This window comes from Pseudonaja textilis, chromosome 3, assembly GCF_049901715.1.
Source record: "Pseudonaja textilis isolate UNSWEBS1 chromosome 3, rPseTex1.2, whole genome shotgun sequence".
In the NCBI taxonomy this organism is placed as follows: domain Eukaryota; kingdom Metazoa; phylum Chordata; class Lepidosauria; order Squamata; family Elapidae; genus Pseudonaja; species Pseudonaja textilis.
Genome location: NC_141992.1, coordinates 74151604 through 74173806, shown reverse-complemented (window position 1 = coordinate 74173806; position 22203 = coordinate 74151604). Strand labels below are relative to the sequence as shown.

General features: G+C 37.5%; 1 protein-coding gene across 3 annotated transcripts; it reads left to right on the top strand.

Moving 5' to 3' along the window:
• The first annotated feature begins 239 nt into the window (after positions 1 to 239).
• Positions 240 to 21173, top strand: MCOLN2 (mucolipin TRP cation channel 2). 3 transcript variants are annotated; one of them, XM_026700255.2, is made up of 14 exons: positions 240 to 448; positions 5587 to 5749; positions 8688 to 8861; positions 9545 to 9698; positions 11428 to 11515; positions 11594 to 11690; positions 12988 to 13087; positions 13700 to 13815; positions 15107 to 15256; positions 15390 to 15491; positions 15580 to 15702; positions 17086 to 17292; positions 18631 to 18746; positions 20794 to 21173. In XM_026700255.2, the coding sequence occupies exons 2-14, from the start codon at positions 5591 to 5593 to the stop codon at positions 20828 to 20830; spliced, it is 1623 nt and encodes a 540-aa protein (XP_026556040.1). In that variant the 5' UTR covers positions 240 to 448; positions 5587 to 5590; the 3' UTR covers positions 20831 to 21173. The 3 variants fall into 3 exon arrangements, with proteins under 3 accessions (XP_026556040.1, XP_087786237.1, XP_026556039.1); XM_087930111.1 differs by lacking the exon at positions 240 to 448 and adding an exon at positions 3074 to 4421; XM_026700254.2 differs by lacking the exon at positions 240 to 448 and adding an exon at positions 4456 to 5015.
• The last annotated feature ends 1030 nt before the right edge of the window (positions 21174 to 22203 follow it).

The following is a 22203-nucleotide window of genomic DNA, read 5'->3' as shown; positions in this document are numbered from 1 at the left end:
CCGCCACACACAATCTCGCCCTTCCAGGAACCTCTTAGTGGACGGCGCCCTTCCTCCCGCTTCCCGGCTGACCAATAGCAAAGCGCAAAAAAAAAAAAAAACCAACCCGGCAAAATTCCACTTTTCGCGTTCCGATCTACATTGCTTTGATAGCAAGGGACGGGGTGGGGAGTTGCTCCGCTCGATAGGTTTGGAAGGCGGGGGGAAATCGGACCCAAAGTCCAACGTTTCCTAGGGAGGATCCTTAAGAGGCGGAGGAAGCCGGAGCTCCCGCCAGAGGGTCACCAGTCACCCTGCAGCTGCGAAAGTTATCTTCGCGGCGCGCCGCTTGCAGCAACAGTTGGAACCACTTCGGATCTGGGAAGGGAGAGGCGGGGGGCGGGGAGAGAAACAGTGCTCCAAATCCTAAAGCCTTGCTTACTGCTTTTGACCGCGACTGCCTGCGCAGGTATGGCCTTTGTCCCTTTTAAAAGCAGGGCCGCGGGGTGTAAAGTCCGAGTCCGGCTGCCTTTGGAAAGATTGCAGCAGCGCGGCGGGCCGGGCGCGTAAATGGCAGCATCTTGAATTTCCCCTTTTGCTGGAGGAGCGCCGCAGAGAGAAACCGCGTGGGCCCGTGGCGGGTTTCTGCTTGCAGGCTGCTGTGTCGGCTCCAGTTTCACGTGACGGCAGCGCCGGTGGAGCTTCTGCTCCGCTTCCTTTGGTCTCTTCCTCCTCATGGGTCCCGTGTCCTACTCAGAGTAAACAGAAGCGCCTAGAGCCAAAGGAGGAGGAGGCCAAGGTAGGCTTCCAAGCCTCGGGGCCCTGGCGTCCCGGGGTATAGAAAATCCTTAGGCGACTAGGTGCGTGGGTGCAAGATTTAAAGAAGAAAGGGGAGCAACCGGCGCACGTGCCGCCCAGCAGATGCAGCTTTTTGCAGTTTCACATGGATCAAGAGTCTTGCACCCATTCATCAGAAGGCAAATCTCACAGATGACCTCTAAAAAGAAACCCTGGTTTTTTCACACACACACAACAAAAAAACCCAAGTTTTTTTTTTAAAAAGTCAGTGGTGAGGTTTGCCGTCTGATAAATAGGTACATGTTTTGTTTTCAGGAGAGGGCTGTACAATTCAGGTAGTCCTCGACTTATGACCTCAGTGGAGGCCAACATGTTGCTAAGAGAGATTCGTTAAATGAGTGGTGCTCCTTATTATGACCTTTCTTGCCACCATTGTTAAGTGAGCCACTGCTGTGGTTAAACTACTAACATGGTGGCTTCCTCATTGGCTTTGCTTATCCGAAGGTCGCAAAAGAGGATCGCGGGACGCTGGGACATTGCAACCGTTATAAATGTGAGTCAGCTGTCAAGCGTCGAATTTTGGCTGTGGGGGATGCTGCAACAGTCACAAGTGTGAAAAAACGATCATAAGTCACTTTTTTCAGTGCCGTTGCAACTTTGAACGGTCACCAAATGAACTTTTGTAAGTCAAGGGCTCTCTGTACTTTAAGACGCAGCTGCCACCCTGAGAACATGCCTCTGTCAAGATTTAACTTGACAGCAATTTTGGTCCATTGGAAGCAAATCAAAAGAGCCCCAAAGGCAATGGCACAGTACTTTTAGGGTTTATTCTGAAAAAAAAAAAAAGCATGTTGCTTTAGATGACCTAAGACTGGCTAGTTATCAGAAATCCAGGCATAGATTGTGATATTTCTCAGCAGGGTAGAAAGGTTGCTTTGCAATCTTTAAGCCAGACTTCAACAAGGGAGTCTTTGTGAATTCCATTGATAAGTGGCTCCTAACTGGTTTAATTTTTTATTAAAGTAAATAAATTAGTTTGAAATCTTTAACTCAGGAACAATGCCTAGTGATTTCAGTGGGGCTTTGATCCTTGGCAGTAGGGGGTTACATCTGGTTAAACTGTGAAGTGTAGGTCTTCAAAATTCCTTCGTTTTTTCCAAAACCAGTAAAAAAAAATGTTTTATGCTTATTCAGAAGTAAGTCCCCCATGCACAGCTCTTGGGACATTGCGCCCCCTCCTCTCGCCTTTGCACCCTTCGCCCCCCTCTTTGCTGGAAAAGCTTCCCGGAGCCCGCTCCTCCAAGGCGCGTCTCTTCCCTCACTCCCGTCCGAGGATGCTTCACGGGTCTCCGACGGCGTCTCTTGTTTTTCCGCCCGCCCCCACCCCTCCAGCCATTGGAAGCTGGATGCGTACAATTTGAATAGGAAAGTTAGTGATCAATATGAAGGTATGTTGAGGTAATATGACATCAATCCTTCAGGGCATGTCCGGTCGGGAAACTAACATTGCAAGGATAGTTGTCTGAATCTTTAAACAACTGCTAGTATTTCCCTTTGCTACCTCTTAGACCAGACAGAATCAAGATGAAATTATCAAGGTTATCCTTACATTTCTCTACCTTTGATCAGGTAGAATAAATGAGAATTGGATTGCCAATAACAGTAAGTGGGTTGAAAGAAAGAGGCTGAGAAAGTTGTGGTTGGATGGAGTTGATGAGATTGTGAAAAAGAGAGGAGTGAAAAGGTTAAAGAACAAAGACCAATCTGTAAAATGGATCCAGCAGAAGCCAGGATGGTTGGCAAACTCAAAATGGAATAGATAAATGCGGGTGTAGGTAGTCTGCAACTTACGAATGGTCGCTTAGTGACCGTTGGAAGCTACGGTGGATCCCCCACAAAGGTACTTACAACCTGGATTCAGAGTTCTGATAGCCACCCCCCTCAATGGTCATGTGACTGCATTTATGGCCATTTGCCAGGGCAAACAATGGGTTTACTTTACGACTGTGGCATTTGTTTAACAACTGCTGTAAAAAAGGCAATGAAACCAGATACAATCATGTTATGACCCACTTAATGACTGCTGTGACTTATGACCGTAATTGCAGGTTCAATTATAGTTATAACCAGGGGTGGATTCTATTGGTTTGGACGAACTCCTTGCTCCAAAGATCAGCTGGCAGTGAACCAATTCGCTGTGACGTGCATGTGGGCCCGTCCCAGCTCTTCTTCCCTATGCTTTATTCCCTTTTGTGAGAGCACAGCTGATTTGGGCAGCAAAGCAATTTGCCATGCCTCCGCTATTTTACTCACAGGGACTGCAGAAGAAGGTAAGTATAAAACCTTTTTGAAATGCAGAGTGTGTGAATGTGATCACCAACCCGGTTGTTATACCGGTGGAATCCTGCCCCTGGTTATAACTTAAGGCCTGGCACATGTAAAATAAACATAGTTTTAGCTATGCTTCAATTTCTCTTCTCATCACATACCTTTCAACTTCCTGTGTTTTCTTATTCCTGTTCTGTGGTCTGCAAAATAGTGCTTAACCCCAAAGGAACGAGTATGTTGTGTATGCATCTATGAAATGCTCCACGTAAAGTGAGCATTAATACAACCAGTGTGTGAGAAGGAGGCCAAAAATGTCGCAAAAACAGGCTTGCCACACCAGAACCAGCAGAGTTGGCATGCTCCATATCTCTTCCATTAGGAAATGTCACTCTGTGGGAACTAGAGATCAGCTCTCTGTTGCAATGTTTGCCCTATGAAACAATATCAACCCAGAGGTGCTGATGGCCCTGACCTTCCTGGCTCTTCTTAAGACTTAAAAGACCAGGATGTTACCTCAGGTACTTGGGCTGAGAGGTTAACCCAGTCCTCCCGGTGGATTTATTTGTTTTGGCTTTTATTGATCGAAAATAAAATGTTTTTAGAACCTGGATGTATGTCATTTTAATTATCATTGCCATTTTTAACCAGTACTTGGTTTTTTTTTTTATATTGTATGCTAGTTCTGTTTTAAGTTCTAATCCCCTGGGAGCCATGTGGTTTAAATAAATAAATGCTACAGGAAACTTGTACTAGTCAAAGCCACTGCAGTTGTGATACTGTAAATCTGCATCATACCTATCAAAGGTTAAAACTCAGATCTGTTCACCATGTCTAAAAGGTTTTGAATGGAAAGTTCTGAAACAGTTTCTTACTTGGATTTGCCAAATAAGAAGTACACAGTAATTTGCTGACTGAGTTCTCAGGTCATGCTTAATCATGGATATATTTAACTGAGATTTGTTGACTAAGCCACAATTTGGTGTGCTCACAGATCATGTTCAGCCACAGGCAAGAATTCACTATTGCATAGGTTGCATGCACTCTGCCCAATTTTATGGCCTCCAGAGTTTAAGATTATCTGTCAAAATTCAACTGTAAATCAGTTAATTTTCTGTTCTTCTATTTCTTAAAAAAGACTAAAACATCTCTATTTAGTCTCTGATAGATTTAACATATCCACTTTACTTTCAGCTGACCAACATCCTCAAACATGGATTGGACAGGGAACCAGTTTCACTCTAGCTGAAGAGCGAACATGGCCCTGTAGAAGAGACCTAATTCCATTAGAATTCAAATATTATTTTATGTTCTATGTTGTAAGTTGCCAGCTCCTAACGTCGACTCTGGTTTTTGAGCTTTTGTGGGTGTTTTATGCAACACGTGCAGCCAGATCCAAGACCAACACAGAATGTAAAACATTTCTTAAGACTGTATACAGCTACAGATCCAGGAGCTAAATTTCAAAATGGTTTTATGCCTCCAGTGATGCAGCTTGCTTGTGGCCAGTGCACCCTATTTAGAAGCTGTCCATTGCTCTGTACGTCCAACTCATCTGAGCACCCAGGTCATGTTGTTTCTGCAAGGTGCATTTGAGGCATTTGCAATTCAGACAGAATTATTTGTTTTGGGCTTCCTGGAAGAGTGTAGTGAGTGTTGCGGTGTAATACATTTAGTCAGGAGATAGGTGGCTGATATACAATCACAGAGACCTTTGCCTTCAATTGCTCCTTCAACGGAGGCATGTTTTACAGCTCTACTGTTTGTGCAGTGTTACTAGGCCAAATATAGCAAAAAGGTTAAAGGAAACGAAGATTATTTGTACGATCCATTGCTCACATGGACATGTTGGAAGATTATTGTGAGAATTCTCCTTACCAGCACCATGGGGCCAAGTTACTTGTTACAGAATTGTAAGTAGGATAATCCTAAAACCCTCTTTCTTTGAGGAACTTTCCTTCAGGATTGAGAATATTATGCATTTTTCAGTGTAAGAAGAGGCGGGGAGGGAGAGAAATTAGTTTTCATTCCCAAATGCATGGCTCAGGACTTTGAATCCTGCAGAAGTATGCGTGTGAGAGAGTTTAAGGGCAATGAGTGCAATAGGCTATCTTCTCGGAATGTAATGTGTAAATTGAAGTTACGGCAAAGAACCTTGAAAATCCTTTAAGAACTGGACATTCTTTTTCCAAACAGATCTAGGTAACTGAATACTCTTACTTAGTTCAGTTTTTTATTTATTTCATGTTTAACATTGGTTAGTGCGTTCAGGAACTGTGCTGCTTAAACTGTGCATGTAAAACAGGCTATGGCTGGGTGATTCAAGAAACTTCTTTTGTTGAAAAAAAAGAGTAATTTCCCTTCCCTTATTCCGATAGTTTCATTAACTTTTGAAATGAAAGTAGGAGGTTTGTGTGCAAAATGTTTAATTTAAAAATTAATAATCAACCTGTGGGGTTTGTTTCTTCGTTTTTTGAATGGCAGGAATATGATGGCTCAAGCAGATTCAGATTTAATGGAAGAGGAATTGCTAAAGAAGGATTTAAAATTCTACTTTATGAATCCATGTGAAAAATACAGAGCTAGACGTCAGATACCATGGAAACTGGGGCTTCAGATACTGAAGATAGTTATGGTTACTACCCAGGTAACATTTTAAAAGATGCTTTTGTTACTTTGTTGGGGATTCACATATGCGAATTGGCAAATGAATGAATTCCTAGTACATTTGTTATTTCTAGTTTTATTCAGCTTAAATATAGAGAACTGGATCAATTATGCGTAGAAAAATAAATAAACTGTCATACTCTGAAGCGTTGGGCCACTTGACCTGTCATGTGTATTAACTTGTGTCATAAGAATTACAAAATTAACCATTAATTCAGGTGAGGGAAATTATTCTTTTAATCAAGGGCCACTGTAAAAAATTAATTGGAGGGCTGACCTGTTATTAGTGTAGTTATTAGATCTTTGTACATCAGTTAACTTCTGAACACTCATGAAAACTTGGAATATATTTTCTAATGGACTGAACTCATCTTTCACTCTTTTCCCCATCTCTCTCTCTCTCTCTCTCTCTCTCTCTTTCTCTCTCTCATGCGTGAGAAGTGGAGTAGTGTCCCAACTTGAAAAAATCTTGAATACAGGTAGTCTTCAACTTACAACAGTTTACTTAGTGACCATTCAAAGTTCCAACAGCACTGAAAAAAATTATTTATGACAGTTTTTCATTTTACAACCATTGCAACATCCGCATGGTCACATGATCAAAATTTGGACGCTTGGCAACTGGTTCATATTTATGCCAGTTAAGAGCCATGGTGGTGCAGTGGTTACAATGCAGTACTGCAGGCTACTTCTGTTGACTGCCAGCTGCCAGCAGTTCAGCAGTTTGAGACTCACCGGCTCAAGGTTGATTCAGGCTTCCATCCTTCCGTAAAATGAGGACTCAGGTTGTTGGGAGCAATATAATGACTCTGTAAACCGCTTAGAGAGGCCTGTAAAGCACTATGAAGCAGTATATACCGTAAGTCTAAATGCTATTGCTATGATGGTTTCAGTATCCCGGGATTCCTGTGATCAGCTTTTGCAAATGGGGCAAAATCCACTTAGCAACAGAAATTTGGGGCTCAATTGTGGTCGTAAGTTGAGGACTACTTATAATATTGAACAGATTCATTGTCAAATGCTTGCAAAAGCACCACCTCTTTACATTTACATCTTTACACTTTGCAAACAATATTGTAGATGCCAGAGATATTGTATAAACTTGTACAATCACCCTGGGAACTCATTCGGTTTCTAGGTTAAAGTGTGTAAAGGCAAGTGTTTTCTCTATGTATTGAACAACCCCTGTACTATTTACCTGCTATTCTAAATGTTTATTTCTGATATTCCTTGAGTGTGAAGACTGAGGCTGCTCAACCATTTTGTTTTCATTTATAAAAACTTGGAAGGGATCTGAAGTTGAGAAAAAGAAATGCCTCCTCCATATAATGTAAATTAATGAGTGTCCTTCAGTTTATTTGGGAAATTAAATGGGTGTTTTTGTTCAGTGGCATACTACATACGCTTGGCATGTTGACTCTAAAATAAGGTATGTGAAAAGAATCTTTGGCATCCTGCTTAGAAAGGCTTTCTTCCAAAATCTTACAGAGCTCATTACAATGTAAGGCTAGAAATACCAAGTATCTGATGTGGTAATGATTAAACAGCCTTCCCCAACCTGGTGCCCTCCATATGTTTTGGAAATGCCAGTCTATAGTTGGTAGTCTATATCTATATCTATATATATTTAGCCATTTTGACTTAGAGTTCAGTAAGTGGCTCTTCCAACATATTTTGTAGGTAACAGGCTTGGAAGGCTGCTTTCTACATCCATGTGAACATCTATTTGGATTTGGATGGTGAGGATAAATGAGAAGGTGAACTGAAAAGGTTTTTTTATAGATAAGTGGATGTAGTTTCTCACTAATCAGGGTCCAAAAACAAAGAAAGTATTTCTTATTTTTTTTCTTCATATTTTGAAACTTTAATTAAAAATACTTTTAAATACAATATGGAGTGAGAAACAACAATTTAAGAAATCAAGTAATGATGAGTTTTCAGGATTAATATCTGTGGCCTTGTTTTATGGTGTATGCTTTGCTGCTAGTTGTATCTGGCATCTTCACAGACAAAGTAAGCTGCTTTGTAGCATGCCACTCAGCAGCTCCCAGACAACTGAAAGGGACTTGAGTGAGTTCTGGGTATTTGAACCTGGCAAGTTAATCTCTAATTGGTCTGTGTCACAGGAGTCCAAGAAAGCTGGCTCCTGATTGGTTTTTCATCTAGGCTTTGAAAAATATGCCAGATTCAGACATCCTTGCCATGTGATTTTATAATCTTCAGTCATTTAAAAGCTTAATCAAAATGTGACTCCTGGTTTAAAGGGGAAAGGACAATCTCTGATGCTTAAGATATTGCTGAATTTCAATTTGTTGGTTGGTTTTTAAACACACTCCATTGCTAAAGTTAAAAATCAAAAGTTTTTAAAGTATTTCATATTTAAGTAATTATAGCTTTTTATTAAATTCCATTTCAAAACCTGGTTTAAAGGGATTTCCCTAACCAGAATAATACATTGGAAACAAGTCACATATAAGAAGATGAGGATTACAATGATGGAGGAGAAATTTGTATCTTTCCATCTGCTGAATTAGGGGCTGGCAAACTCTGGGAGGCGGGGCATTCTGTCTTTCTTCCCTATTGAGGGGAATCAAACATTTTTGGATGGACTTTGGAGATAGGGTTTAAATGCAGAATGCTTAAGGCACCCTGAAAAATGGTAAGTTTGCCACTTAAATATTTAGATTTTGGACACTTGTAATCTCTCAACAACAACAAAAAGGTTCAAAATGTTCAGTGTAGCCTGTTCTGCAAAGTTCTTTGGAACACGCAAATGGAATGTTGGGGACTTACACATTGCCTTATTAAACCATGATTTAGCAAGCTAGGGGGCTCATATCAAGAAGTACCTGCCCCCTGATTTAGGATGTGTTACATAAAACAATTCACCTCTTCCTCTCTTTTTTTTTCTCTGAAAGCTCATCCTTTTTGGTTTGAGTAACCAGTTGGTGGTTTCTTTTAAAGAGGAGAATACTATAGCTTTTAAGCACCTGTTTCTGAAAAACTACTCTGGGGTTGATGAGGATGACTACAGTTGCAGTGTCTACACACAGCAAGATGTCTATGATAGCATCTTTTTTGCGATTACTCAGGTAAATGTCTACCTTTGGTATCTGAGTATATGAGTGAAAAATGTGCATGAATCTGACTAGAAATAGAAACACTAATATGGTTAATCCAAGGGACAACTGAATGTGAGAACTGAGAATGTAGGATTTATTTGATTTAAAGCCTGTCCAACTTCATGTTTCTACTGAATCCCAACCTGAATCTGAGATTCAGTGCAGAGATATAAAATCTCTGGGATTATGCCTTTAGTATGTCCTAAAAATCTAACCCAACACCTACTTCTTTAGAAGTGAAAATTGTAAATTAATGTGCTTGCTCAGATAATATGCTAGATCTTGGTCACCCTTGCTAAAGCTGTAGTTACAGTCCAACTCCTTTGTCACAGGAAAATAACAATTGAATTCTTTAAAAACTTGGCATACTTTTGTTACACTTCATGGTATTCTTTTCCAAAAGGAAGTTTTTAAAATTCACAGATTTCTTTCTAAGTAAATGTGTAACTGGGCAAAAGAGGTAATGAATACCAAACAGTGCAATTAATACAATAACTTTCTATTAACAGGTTCTTCAAGTTTATTTTGACAATAAATGAAATGTTTTCAAAGCTAATTTCAAGCTTCTTGTTTAAATCTCTGTGGTTTTGAATGTCTTATCATCCTAGTTGAGGCTACCAAAAAAGAGTATTTCTTCTTCTTTTTGCATCTAGTACCAACAGCTGAAGAATATATCACTGGGCACACTCGGTTATGAGCAAGATGAAGATCACATGGCTGGCTTACACATATGTAAGCAACAATATAAGAAAAGCACAATGCTTCCTTCTAATGATACTTTACTCATAGACAGTACTATTGAAACAGGTACTTTGGAATCAGCACTGTAACTGCAGCTGTCCATTTGATATTTGTATGTTTTTCAAAACTTGGGGGCAAACCTTATACTTAGTTTCTGATTTCAGGTTTTCCTATACAGTACTCATCTTCTCTTGTGTTAGTAGAATGTTACAAAGGATATAAGCATTTGCCTTGGCTGCCCAAAGGCCTCTTTGTCTTTAAATAAAGCAAGAGCTTTGCTCTCAGGATGCCACAAAACTAGTTTAACACGTCACAAGTTGTAACATAGTTCATATTTTGACATGATGTTCTATGTGTATTATGTCACCATTTGCTTTAGGAAACTGTTACACAGTTTGAAATGAAGCATTTTTCTTAGGTTTCTAACTTAGGTTTCTGGTGATGATTTCATAATTCCTAGTTTATTTTTGCTTCTCATTAAAGTCTCTAATTAAGAGGTAAAAGGCTCTATGTTAAAAAAAAAATGTGTGTGGGCAGGTGACAAACCAGACATTAACTTTCCAAGCCATGCTTGAATTGCTGATCTGAAAGTCTGACTCTGGCTTTTTCGTTAAAGCTTGGTTAGTTTGATCTGTGCCATCGGACAGTTGTTTTTTAACTTAACAAACTGGGATGTGAACCAAGCTTTTTTGCCAGGAAAGAAATGCCTTTTCACTCCTGTTATACTATGCCTTGGTGAAATACGGAAATATAAATTAACCCCCAATTTCTGTTTATCTGAATTGAGGAACTAGGGTAATTTATTTGAGAACTGAACAGGAAATTTAACCACAGTTAAATTCACAGTTCAAGCTTGCTTAAAAGTGAGCATGGGAAATCTTTAGGCAGTTAGAGGGCACATTTTTATATTATTCTTTTTCTTGAGTGTGAAGATAGGTTGGTGATATAATATATATTACCTGTTTGGATTAGTTTTCTTTGGAAAATCAGGAGGAAATTTGCAGCTCTCTGATTTAACTATTTGCCAGATCAGTTGTGGACATAGAAGTCTACTTGTGGCATGTTCATTGACTGTTCCTGTTTTGGGATCTTTCCTTGTTCCAGAACTGATCATTTTAATTTCCAGATTTTGATAAAATGAGAGCTTATATTTCTCATAGCAGTCCGAAGAAAGAGCAGAAAGTTTATGGGTAGGTCATGAACACTTTACTCTTTGAATTGTAAGGAAGTTGTCTAGTGTAGCCTATGCCTTTTGACTGTATTGAGGTTCTTTGTGTCAATCTGTACAAGTAGTCGTCTTCATTTAGCAACTGCTCACAGTTAGGATAATGCCAAAAAGGTAACTTTGCAACCATAGGAAAGCTGAAGTAAGGTCATAAGCACTGTTGCAGTTTCACTCTTTGCTTAATGATTGAGTTGTCAATATCCATCATGGTTGGTAAAGAAGGACTACCTGTATATCGATGGATTGATTGGAAGAGGGGTTTTGGGTGGGTAGCCAGATAGCTTATTTGTGTAGGTTTCACATAAGCTGTATGACCTGCTTATTCATCTATCTGCTACTCTTGGTTTTGTTATTTAGATACAGCTTATACCAAACTGGATTTACAGAATATAAAATTATAACTTGGAACTGTGTTTCTTGTATAAAACAGAAGATGGTGATAATAATGATTTTTGCATAATCTATGCTTACTTTGAAACCATGTCATTACAATTATCACATCTTTTGATTTCTCAAGCCCATGCCATATATTTGTGGTATTTAAGTATATATTTTGCTTCCTTCTTCCAGAATGCATTCATTTGAAACCTCAGGATCTGTCTACTAAGGAAATAAGTGACTTAAAGAATTCAACATTTTTCAACATTGAGTTCTATAGGTAACATGCGGTTTTTAAAGCCCAGTTTCTGTTTCCTTAGAAAAAAAGAAAATGTTGTAATGGTTTCTCTTTCTCCAGGCTCATACAGGTTGAAATTTATTTTAAACTAAAAGGCATTGATCTGCAGACTATTCATACTCGTGAACTGCCTGACTGTTACAAATTTGAAAATACTGTGAGCAATTTTTTATTATTTCACCCATAGAAAATATATTTTACTCTTCAATCACTTTTTATGCTGGCAACTCTTATACATTAGCTTAATACAGGTTATCCTAGATTTATGACCGGTCACTTAATCATTGTCTGAAGTTTCAATGGATCTACCATAGGGGTACTTAAAACCTAGATTGAAAGTTCTGAGAGTCAGCCCCACTCCCACAGTCACATGAATGAAATTTGGGTTCTCTGCAACGGGGCTGCATTTACAGCCATTTGGAGCATCCCGTGACCACATGACTGCATTTTATGACATTTTTGCTGAAAACAGGCATTTACTTCCAGTTTTTGGCAGAATCACACCCATAGTGATCCCTGTGTTTGCTTAGCAACCACTGTAAAAAAGTTCATAAAAGCAGGTCAGTCACATAATTGACCTTTTTCACAACCATCACAAATTATAGCCAAGATGGACAGACTCCATTACCATCATAACTTGAGGACTACCTGTATTATGCATCTCTTGTACATTAGCTTAATACACTGTAGCGGGCAATACACTGACGTATGAAGAATCTTTGTTTACCAACCAAAGGAGATATATATTGCGTCTATATGTAATATTCCATAAATATTTGTCATGGGAAAATTAGCAGTGATTATTGTTTTAAGCAGCTTCCCATACTGAGATATCAGGTTGCTCAGTTTCTCTAGTCGCTTCTATAATGCACTTACACAGCTTTATTCTTCAGTGGATTGAATAAAGTAAGCTGCTGGATGTTTTAGTTTTCAGGATGAAATTGAAATAAATTTAAATGGTTGAGGCAAACTAGGTACTGTAAATTGCTACCTTTTAGTGATAGTACCAGATGCATAAACTACATTGCCAAGCTACTTTCTGGAGAATTACTGCTTTGATACCTATGAATAGACTTAGAGACTTGTAGCTTTTTTAAAAAAAAAACTTATATAGGATGCTCTATATACAAAGCCAGTTTGGTGTAGTGGTTAAGGCACCAGCCTAGAAGCTGGAAGACTATGTTCTAGTCCTGTCTTGAGCATAAAGCTGATGAATGACCTTGGTTCAATCACTGTCTCTTAACCCTGGAAAGAAGGCAATAGCAAACCAATTTTGAAATCTAGCCAAGAAAATCACTCCGAAACACTGGAATTCTCCAGGCAATTACCAGGAGTTAACAATGACTCAAAGGCATGCACACCCCCAAAAAGTGTTCCATATGATCATTCTAAAGTACATATCCATTCTAGGGTGTAAATAAATTTAAAAAAAAAAACACTTTTTTTTTTGACAGATTACTTTTAACAATATGGCTCACAGTGGTAAAATAAAAATATATTTTGATACTGACGCTGACATTCAAGAATGTAAAGACTGGAATATATCTGGCTCTTGTAAGTATCATGAATACTTGAGTAAGAAAATAGAAGCCTCCTTTTTTTTAGGTATAGTACCATTTTGTATAGAGACTGTGGCATCGATGGCTTAAGCATTGTCAACAATGCAGAAAATTTGATTGGGTCATATTTTTTGAGCAAATAGATATACACTTATATAACTAGCTATGTGGAGGAGCAGTGTTTATCTTTTAATATCATTATTCTGAAATGAAAGTTACCTTGGATTTAACTTTTTAAAATTCAGCTAAGAGAAATGGATGTCTAAAATAGCCATCAAGATTTTCCTTTCATATTAAGATGTAATAAAATACGGAACAAAGAAGCTCAAAACCATAAAAACTAAGCTAAGCTATTATTGCAATTTAACACAGAAAATGTATATATGGACAATTATTATGCAAGCATTCTTCACAAGTACTGTGGCTAGAGAATTATATTTTGAAAGGGTCTGTAGAACAATGAAGGTTTTTCTGTTTCTTCATGCTTCAGGACTATACTTAAAGGGAATTGACTTACTGCAATTAAGTTATCACCTCTGTAGTGACTGGCTTGGAAATACCTGTATTTTTTAAGTCTTTAAGTTATTTGTTTTTATATTCCTTTTAGTAGTTCAGAAGAACACACAATATATCTTGGTTTTTGATGGGCTTGTTATAGTGAGCTGTTTTGCTTCCTTGATTCTCTGTACACGATCTATTATTCTTGCTCTAAAATTGCAAAAAGTAAGTGTATGCCTCATGTCTATTCATGCATTTCTTTTTTCCAAAATAACAGAAAGCAAGAATCGTTCTTAAAATATTTGTCATATAGTTTGATCAGAAGTCCAATTTAAGACTGAAACTAATAGTGGGATATGTTTTTAAAGATGGGAAATTCATATTCCAAATGTTCTTGCAATTAACAGCTGCTGATTATTAGAACTTCCAATTATATTCAGGCATGTTATTTGTATGATTTAAGTCACTTTAATTAATCACAAGGTAGAATCCCAGAAATAGAGGGCATAGAACATATTTAATTTTCAACTGTATAGGAAGCAGACACATCAATATCTTTACTCCACATTAGTCAAATGACCTATTGGGATCCTTAAATTAAAATAATACATTCTGTGTGCATCAGAATCCAAAAATTATACATAATACATCCCTTTATCTGAACATATGGTATAATTGAGAATTGCATATGTGAATCTGAAAGGGTTAAATTGTAGGGTTGACATAGAAATATTTGCGTTTTCTTTTATTCTTATCTTTTATGCTATTTTCTAACATATGGCCATATTTGCGTTCTGTATTTTATATTCTGATATGGCCTAATAGAAAATAAAACAAGTATTATTAATTAATTAGAAGAATTAAAGAAATTTCATGTTGATATAATATTACCATTTGGGGCTTTTAAATATTGGTCTTTTTTTCTCTCTATGCTCTGTCATCCAAGTCAAATTGATTAAGAAAACTGGAAATTGAATAAATATATTATTTCAAGACTTGTTCACAGAAAGTGATATAAGGTGGTTTGATTATTTTGTTTGTGTGCTGTGCATGCCACACATTAATGGTTGAGACATCCTTAGGAACCCTGGCTGGTTCTGTGAACTGTAAATAAAATTCATTTGGAATGTGGCAAATATGTAAATTATTGAACAGAAATGAGTGTTATTAAAAGGTTTCTCAACCAAAGGCTGAATGTTGACAATGCATAGCAGGAATTAACAGAATTTTAAAAAGAATGAGATCTTAAAAGTTAGTCAATAACTGTCTTCTATAGTGTGTGTATATACGGTAGAGATGGATGAAATTGTTTCCAAAATGTCGTTCTTATAAGATAATCAGTGGTAAGTGATACTGGGATTGTAGGTCAGCAATAGCTAAACTACAGATTCCTTATCTTAATGCAGTTCCTATGATGATCACATGGTGGCATTACCATAGTAGTGGCATGATGTTAATTAGTAAATCATTCTTGTTTTGAAGCAGTTTTTTCTTCTTGTGTTAATCTTTAAACCAGAGGTTTGTGAATTTTTTCCTGGAGAAGTACGAACACCATGTATGCAGTGCAGATCGTTTAGAATTCATAAATGGATGGTATGTTCTGGTGATTATCAGTGACGTGATGACTATCATTGGCTCTGTAATGAAGATGGAAATAAAAGCAAAGGTAATCCTTAAGGCTTCAGTTACTTTTGGCTTGTGATAGCTGAAAGAATTTTAACCTCTAAAACGTTGGTTGAGATCTGAAGAGGAAGCAGCCCTTCCTCTTTCAGTGGTTAACCTTTTTCTTCTTTTTTCAGAATCTTACAAGCTATGATGTTTGTAGCATTTTTCTTGGGACGTCCACACTATTTGTTTGGGTTGGAGTCATTCGATATTTGGGCTACTTCCAAACCTACAATGTAAGCTCAAATAGCAAAGTGCCAGAAACTGAGTGGGTTCTCCACCACCACCACATGGTATCTGATGGGCTTTCTCCCAATTTTCTAGGTACTCATTTTAACAATGCAAGCATCTTTACCTAAAGTTCTCAGATTCTGCTGTTGTGCTGGGATGATATACCTTGGATACACTTTCTGTGGCTGGATTGTTCTAGGACCATATCATGAAAAGGTATGTAGGTGATCTGGAATTTATTCTTTATAAACAATTAAGGAATATTATAAAAGACTATTGTACCCAAACAGAGGCAAATGGGTGTCCTCTGTGCTATACATTAGTTGAGTTATTCATAGTTCAATTCATAGTTCGAATTGCTAAAGGATCTTTTATGTCTAAAGAAAGAGACCATGTGGTACTCCAGGCTTCACTGGTGAAGGAGTTAAATGCAACTATTGACTTCGTTTATGGGTGACTTGAAAGTTGATAAATGTGATTTCTCTTACACCAGTTTATTGCTAGGGGGCAGCATTGCCTAATGCTAGTTAGAAAGCTTCTTCCCTAAACTAACATTAAATAATACCAAAGAGCTTAGGTTCCTGTCTTGCTAGTTCAAGGCTCTAGAAAAAAACTCAGTTGAACCTGCCAACAAATTGGCAGGGTAAATCCTAAAATATAGGTAGTCCTCAACTTACAACCACAATTGATCCCCAAATTTATCTTAAGTGAGAAATCACGACCTGGATTACTGAGAATCTTTATAGACATTTAATAAACCTCGAGGTTCAGATACTTTTGCCACACATAAATCTGTATCTTTGGCTCATTTCCTCAATAAATAAATGGGAGAAAAAAAATAATGCTTTGACTGTTTTTCTAGCTTTTGGGCGTGTGAGGAACAGAGCATATTTTATGTCATATCTAGGGCAGAAATATTGAAAATTCAATACAACAAATTTAGTATTTTTTTAGTATTTATTTGATTTGTTAATCGCTTACAAGATACAGGTATAAGAATAAATATAGTTTTGAATACATGAGATAGATACTTATAAGAAAAATAAAAAACAATAGGACAGGGACAGTAGGCATGATTGGTGTGCTTATGCATGCCCCCTACAGGCCTCTTAGGAACGGGGTGACAAACTTTTAAGCACCACTGTGGTAAATGCTGCTCTCTGAGTGCAGGACAGCCCTATCCATTTTACTTTATTCCCCGAAACTCCAGTCTCCTCCACATTTCATATGGAGCTTCTATCCACCAAAACAATCCTTAATGGTGCTTTCAATGAAACCTGTTAGCTAAAGAGTATTGATACTGTATTGAGACTTAGCATGGAATACAGCTTTTAAAATTATGATTTTTGTTTAATTTGCTTTAAAAAAAACCCTATGAGGAATACTGTAGCACATTTATACAATTTGGAACAAGATGCTCTATGTGAGATGTGAGTCCTGTGCTCACTCTTTGAAATGTTGAAGTGCTGGGTTTTAATAATGAATTGTACCCTGTTTATTAGTCGTTGTTTTTTTAAAAGAAGATTGGACTAAAACTACTCTGAAATGCCACCATAGTTGTTTCTGATGTTGGTTATGTTCTGTGCTCTCTACTTTTAGTTTGAAGATATGAACACGGTAGCAGAATGTCTCTTTTCTTTAGTCAATGGTGACGACATGTTTGCTACATTTGCTCAGATCCAGCAGAAGAGTACCATCGTCTGGTTATTCAGTCGATTATACCTGTATTCCTTCATTAGCCTCTTCATATATATGATACTCAGCCTCTTTATTGCCCTCATTACAGATGCCTATGATACCATCAAGGTAAAATATACTGTGTTGAGTACAGTGGTGGGATTAAAAAAATTTTCACTACTGGTTCTGTGGGCGTGGCTTGGTGAGCGTGGCAGGGAAAGAATACTGTAAAATCTCCATTCCCTCCCCCCTCCAGGGAAAGGATACTGCAAAATTCCCATTCCCTCCCCACCCCACTAACCTGCTTTCCAGCTCAGTTCTCCTGTGCAGGGCAACAAAAGAAGAACCAGCCAATCGGCTAGGAGGCAGAAAATAGATGGGGGTGGGGCCAGTCAGAGGTGGTATTCACCGGTTCTCCGAACTACTCAAAATTTCCATTACCAGTTCTGGAGAACTGGTCAGAACCTGCTGAATACCACCTCTGGTTGAGTACTACTTCAGGCTATGGGGATCTTCTTGAAGGTGGTCTGGAGCTCACTTACAGAAACATTCAGACACAAAACGTTATGCTTGAGCTTGAAAATTCATAGAAAGTCAATGGATACAGTACCTTTTTAAAGCAACAGTCTCCAACCTTTCCTGCTCTATGGACAGACAATGGTAGGAGGAAGAGAGCATGATTTTGTTTGTGCGTGTGCCACTTGCAAACATGTAGCTTTGTGTGCGTGCTCACCCACCACTTAATGCAGGCCAGGTCCCAACAGGCCACGGCCATGGACCAGGAATTGAGGACCCTGTTTTAAAGGATGTTTTAGTACCCTATATATGCCTGTTAATCACATACTAGAAAGCTAGAAACCTTTTCCTAGGGTTTCTTATTTTTCAGTCTTGAAGTTATTACCAAATCTATAATAGCTTCTCTGCAGTGCAAGGGTCTTCAAACTTGGCAAGTTTGAGCTAACATGGCTGGAGGAGGAATTCTGGGAGTTGAAGTCCACAAGTCTTAAAGCTGCCAAGTTTGAAGATCCCTGCTGTAGTGGGTAGAAGAGTAAACTGGAAGATGTCGGGAAAAGCAGAAGAAGTCATCCTTATACAACATTTAGAAAGTTAACTGTATCACTGTAGTGCCACTTTCAGGAAGAACAAACTAATTCAGAAAGCAAATTGAATGATACTTATCAAGGAAGTGAACGGATATTTGTGTAATAGATGAAGTACTCTAACAGAATTGGGTAAGAAGATAAGATTTACAAAAAAGCACTTTTCTCTCTTCATGAGCAGCATAAATAACATTAATTTCAACCTTCCAATATATTTGAGGCTGCAGATCTCTGCTTAAATGATAACTCCTCTCACAAATCATGCCCCTTTCCCACAATAGGTTAAGAAATGGGAAGTCCACACAGAGTAAGTTAGCGTGAGTAAAACTGTTTCCTAAGAGATTTTTCTGTACACCCCTATTTTCAGAAATACCAACAAACTGGGATCCCAGTTACAGATCTTCATGAATTTCTAAAAGAATCCAACAATGAAAATTATGGCCCAAGACAGCGGACATCCATGAACGTCTGTTGCTGTATGAGGTCAGTATTTTATTCCACTGATTCCATTATGTATTTTTCCTGTGCATAAAACAATTTTATATCATTGATTGTTTTTCCAAATTAATTAATACTATAATAAAAACATTAAAAGTTTGTTCTAATTCTGGAACAAATTGTTTTCTGTGATGAAGTTTAGTATCTTTGCTTAATAAGTTTATTGAGAGGCATCAGAAGCCAGCTAAAAAGAGGTAACAGCTTTCTCATAACTGGGTTTATGTACAATGTTAATAAAGAATTTAAAAAATAACATGGTTAGCACCCTGGTTCCCATAAAACTAAATAATAATGGATAGATTTTCAAAATGCACGAAGCTAATAAACAAAACATATTGTGGTTTAGCAATGAAAGCACAGGATTTAATTATATTCTGATGTGGGAATTGCATAGTTTGTCTGTAAATTCTATAAACATCACAATTATATTCTCAAATATTTAAAATTAAGATGTATGTCAAACAGCATGTATATCAATTTTCAACACTCAAGAATCTCTTTTTCAGAATGGTGACATTTCAAATACTTTTTGCATATATGTGTGTGTGTGTGTGTGTGTGTTTTCTTAAGTTTTTGCGGGTACTTACATGTATGGTATTCAGCTTTGTTCAGGTATTTTCCCACATCATTGTAGTTGTGCTGATGAGATTCTGCCGAAATGTTGCTACAACTTTAAAAGCACAACTACAATGACGTGGGAAAATACCCAAACAAAGCTGAATAATATATATATATATATATATATATATATATATATATATATACACACATACATACATACATACACACATACACACACACACACACACACACACACACATATACATACATATATATAGCCATATCCATATCCTAGAGTCTGGCTGAGTTTGAACAAACAATTCTACATACAATTATTTCAAAATATTAAGTAAGCAAAAACTACATTCTCAAGTTCATTCATAATCATGGTCAGTATTAGAAGGAAAGCAGCCTCACATCACCTTGAATTAAATTTTAGGCATAAGTAGTATGAACAAATCTTACATAAAACCTGTACTGCAGCTCTTGATTATATGTAGAATCTGTCATTATATTGGGAATAATGCAAATAGGTGCAATCCAATTATGACAAGAAAAGAGGTTCAAGCTTGTTTTTGTGCCCATTGAGAGGATTCAAAGAAGAAGCAAGCTGGCCCGCTGAAGAAATCATAATGCTGAAGTCAGCAAGCCTTTATGTTGTTGAAGAGAAGAGCAGGACTATAGAAACCTAGCCAGAAAAAGGTTTGGCTTGAGAAAATGGGCCTAAAGAGATAGTAAGCTGAAATGGAAGAGAATGAAGCCATTGGTGGAGAGAGTTAGAAAAAGCAGAGCAAGGCAAGGCAAAAATAGGATAATGTAGACTTCAAAGATATCTGAAATTAGCAGATATTCTTTGGTATGAAGTGATTGAAACAGACAACAAAATATTTTTATTTTAACAACTTTAAAGAAAGAAAATTTCTTTTATAAACACTCTGAGGACAGCATATGAGCATGTAGGAAAATGACTAGATAATGATGATGAAATAAACAAGGTTTCAGGTAATAGAATTAGACATGGGACAAGCTAATTGCTGATTGTAGGAATATAGATTAAAACAACTGGGGCAGATGGCTCTCCGCATCCATTCCTGTAAAAGCTTTGTCAATAACCGCTTCCAATTCAATCATATTTTATTATTGCAATTTATATAACTTTTAGTACTTGAGTTAGCTGACTATTTTTAGGTCAAATTTGGGCAGCTGTGTAGAAGTGAGCAATGTCTTAAATCATGATTTTGTTAGCAGATCCTGATTTTGAATAGATGTGATCTATCTACTGTGAAGATAAACAGCTTATGGAATATCTGCTATTTCAATTGAAGGCCTAGGAGAGACCTTTCATCATCTGCCGTATTCTCTAAATAATTTAGATAAAATCATAAAGTTTGAGCTTTTCTGATACCTTCTTCCAACATTTTTTTTATCCTTTTGCTGATCTTAAATAATGAACTATTTCTTCTTTCTACAGACGGAAAAGCGATGATAACTTTCCACTTATTAATTAAAGATAGTTGGCATGGCCCAAATTGTCAACAAACTGCTGGAAAGCTGGCCATCTTGAATTTATTGGAAACACTATGTGTGCACAAGTCTTTTCCACAAATTCATTGACCTTAATGTAGTTCAAGGAAAAAGAAGTAGCAGTTTTTCTGCAGTCAACCAACGGGAAGCTCAAAATTTGTTGTAAAAGTGTTGGATGAACAGTTTATAAATTGATTGCAATAGCTGATCTTAAAAAGAAACATACAGTGGGCTCCTCAATCTTAAGTAATGGTTACACATTTTTCAATTGTAACTTGCTTTCTAAATATTTTTATATTAAAAATATATTAAAGTATTTAAATGAGACCAGCTTCTTGAATACACTATTGTAATGCTTGGTTCCCTCCATTAGCCATTGAAATCTGATGCTGCAGTTCTGTGTAACTCAACTTTAAACTCAGAAGATTCTGAAACTTTGTTCTTAAATAGGGTTGGTCAAACTGCTACAGCAGGGCTGTCAAACTTGCGGGCCATGGGCCAGATGCATCACACCTGGTCATGCCCACACCCGGTTTAGCGAAGGGGAAAAAAGTTGCAATATATCATGTGATGCCACCGTGACACCACACATTTGACACCCCTGTTCTAGAACAACTGAAGCATATATATGCTAATGCATAGGATTTGTAACAGCTACAGCTTACTCCATAAATTATGACAATGTGATAAGAAAGTTTATTTGAGAACCCTGACTAGTCTTGGTTCAGGTTGAAGTACCTTTAAAATAATTTGAACCAACTGCTATCATTTTCCACATATTCATGGCCAAATAAGAAATTCGCCTGCCCAGTATGTATGCCTACGATATAATTGGCAAAATGGATAGCTGTTTTGATAGCAGAAAATAAATTGCCATTCTAAGTCAATCAGAAATCCCAGTTAGCGAATGAAGTTGGCCAGGATCTTTGTGGGGAAAGAAAGGAAGAATATCTGGTTTTTGTTATGGATGTTTTCTTTTACTTGCTTTTCTCTTTGTGTTTTTTTCAAAGCTACCCCAAGGGAGGGAAATTTTGGGGACAGAAGGAATTTGGTGGATTGGAGAATTTTCTAATGAGATTCTCTCATTATGTAATATTAAGGTTGAGTTGCTGTTGCGACTTCTACTACCAATTAATTCATTATGTACCACCAAATTGGTGTTGATTATTAACAATGATGTAGATAATTTTTTCCATAAATATTTTTCCCTAAACTGGTCCTTTGGATCTTCCAATGGTGTACCTATCACCAACTGCTATTGCTATTACTGTTTTGCCACAGACTTTGAAAAGAAAGTTGTCCACATATGCTACCAATAGCTGCTGCTTTCTGTACAGTTGCAGTTTATATAGATGCT

What these genes read in the sequence shown, in the direction of transcription:
- MCOLN2 (XM_026700254.2), top strand. Translation starts at nt 4,942, where the DNA reads ATGGACATGTTGGAAGATTATTGTGAGAATTCTCCTTACCAGCACCAT. An exon ending in TAGGACCATATCATGAAAAG is followed by an intron (nt 15,703 to 17,085) that starts GTATGTAGGTGA and finishes CTCTACTTTTAG; the next exon opens with TTTGAAGATATGAACACGGT. An exon ending in ATGCCTATGATACCATCAAG is followed by an intron (nt 17,293 to 18,630) that starts GTAAAATATACT and finishes CCCTATTTTCAG; the next exon opens with AAATACCAACAAACTGGGAT.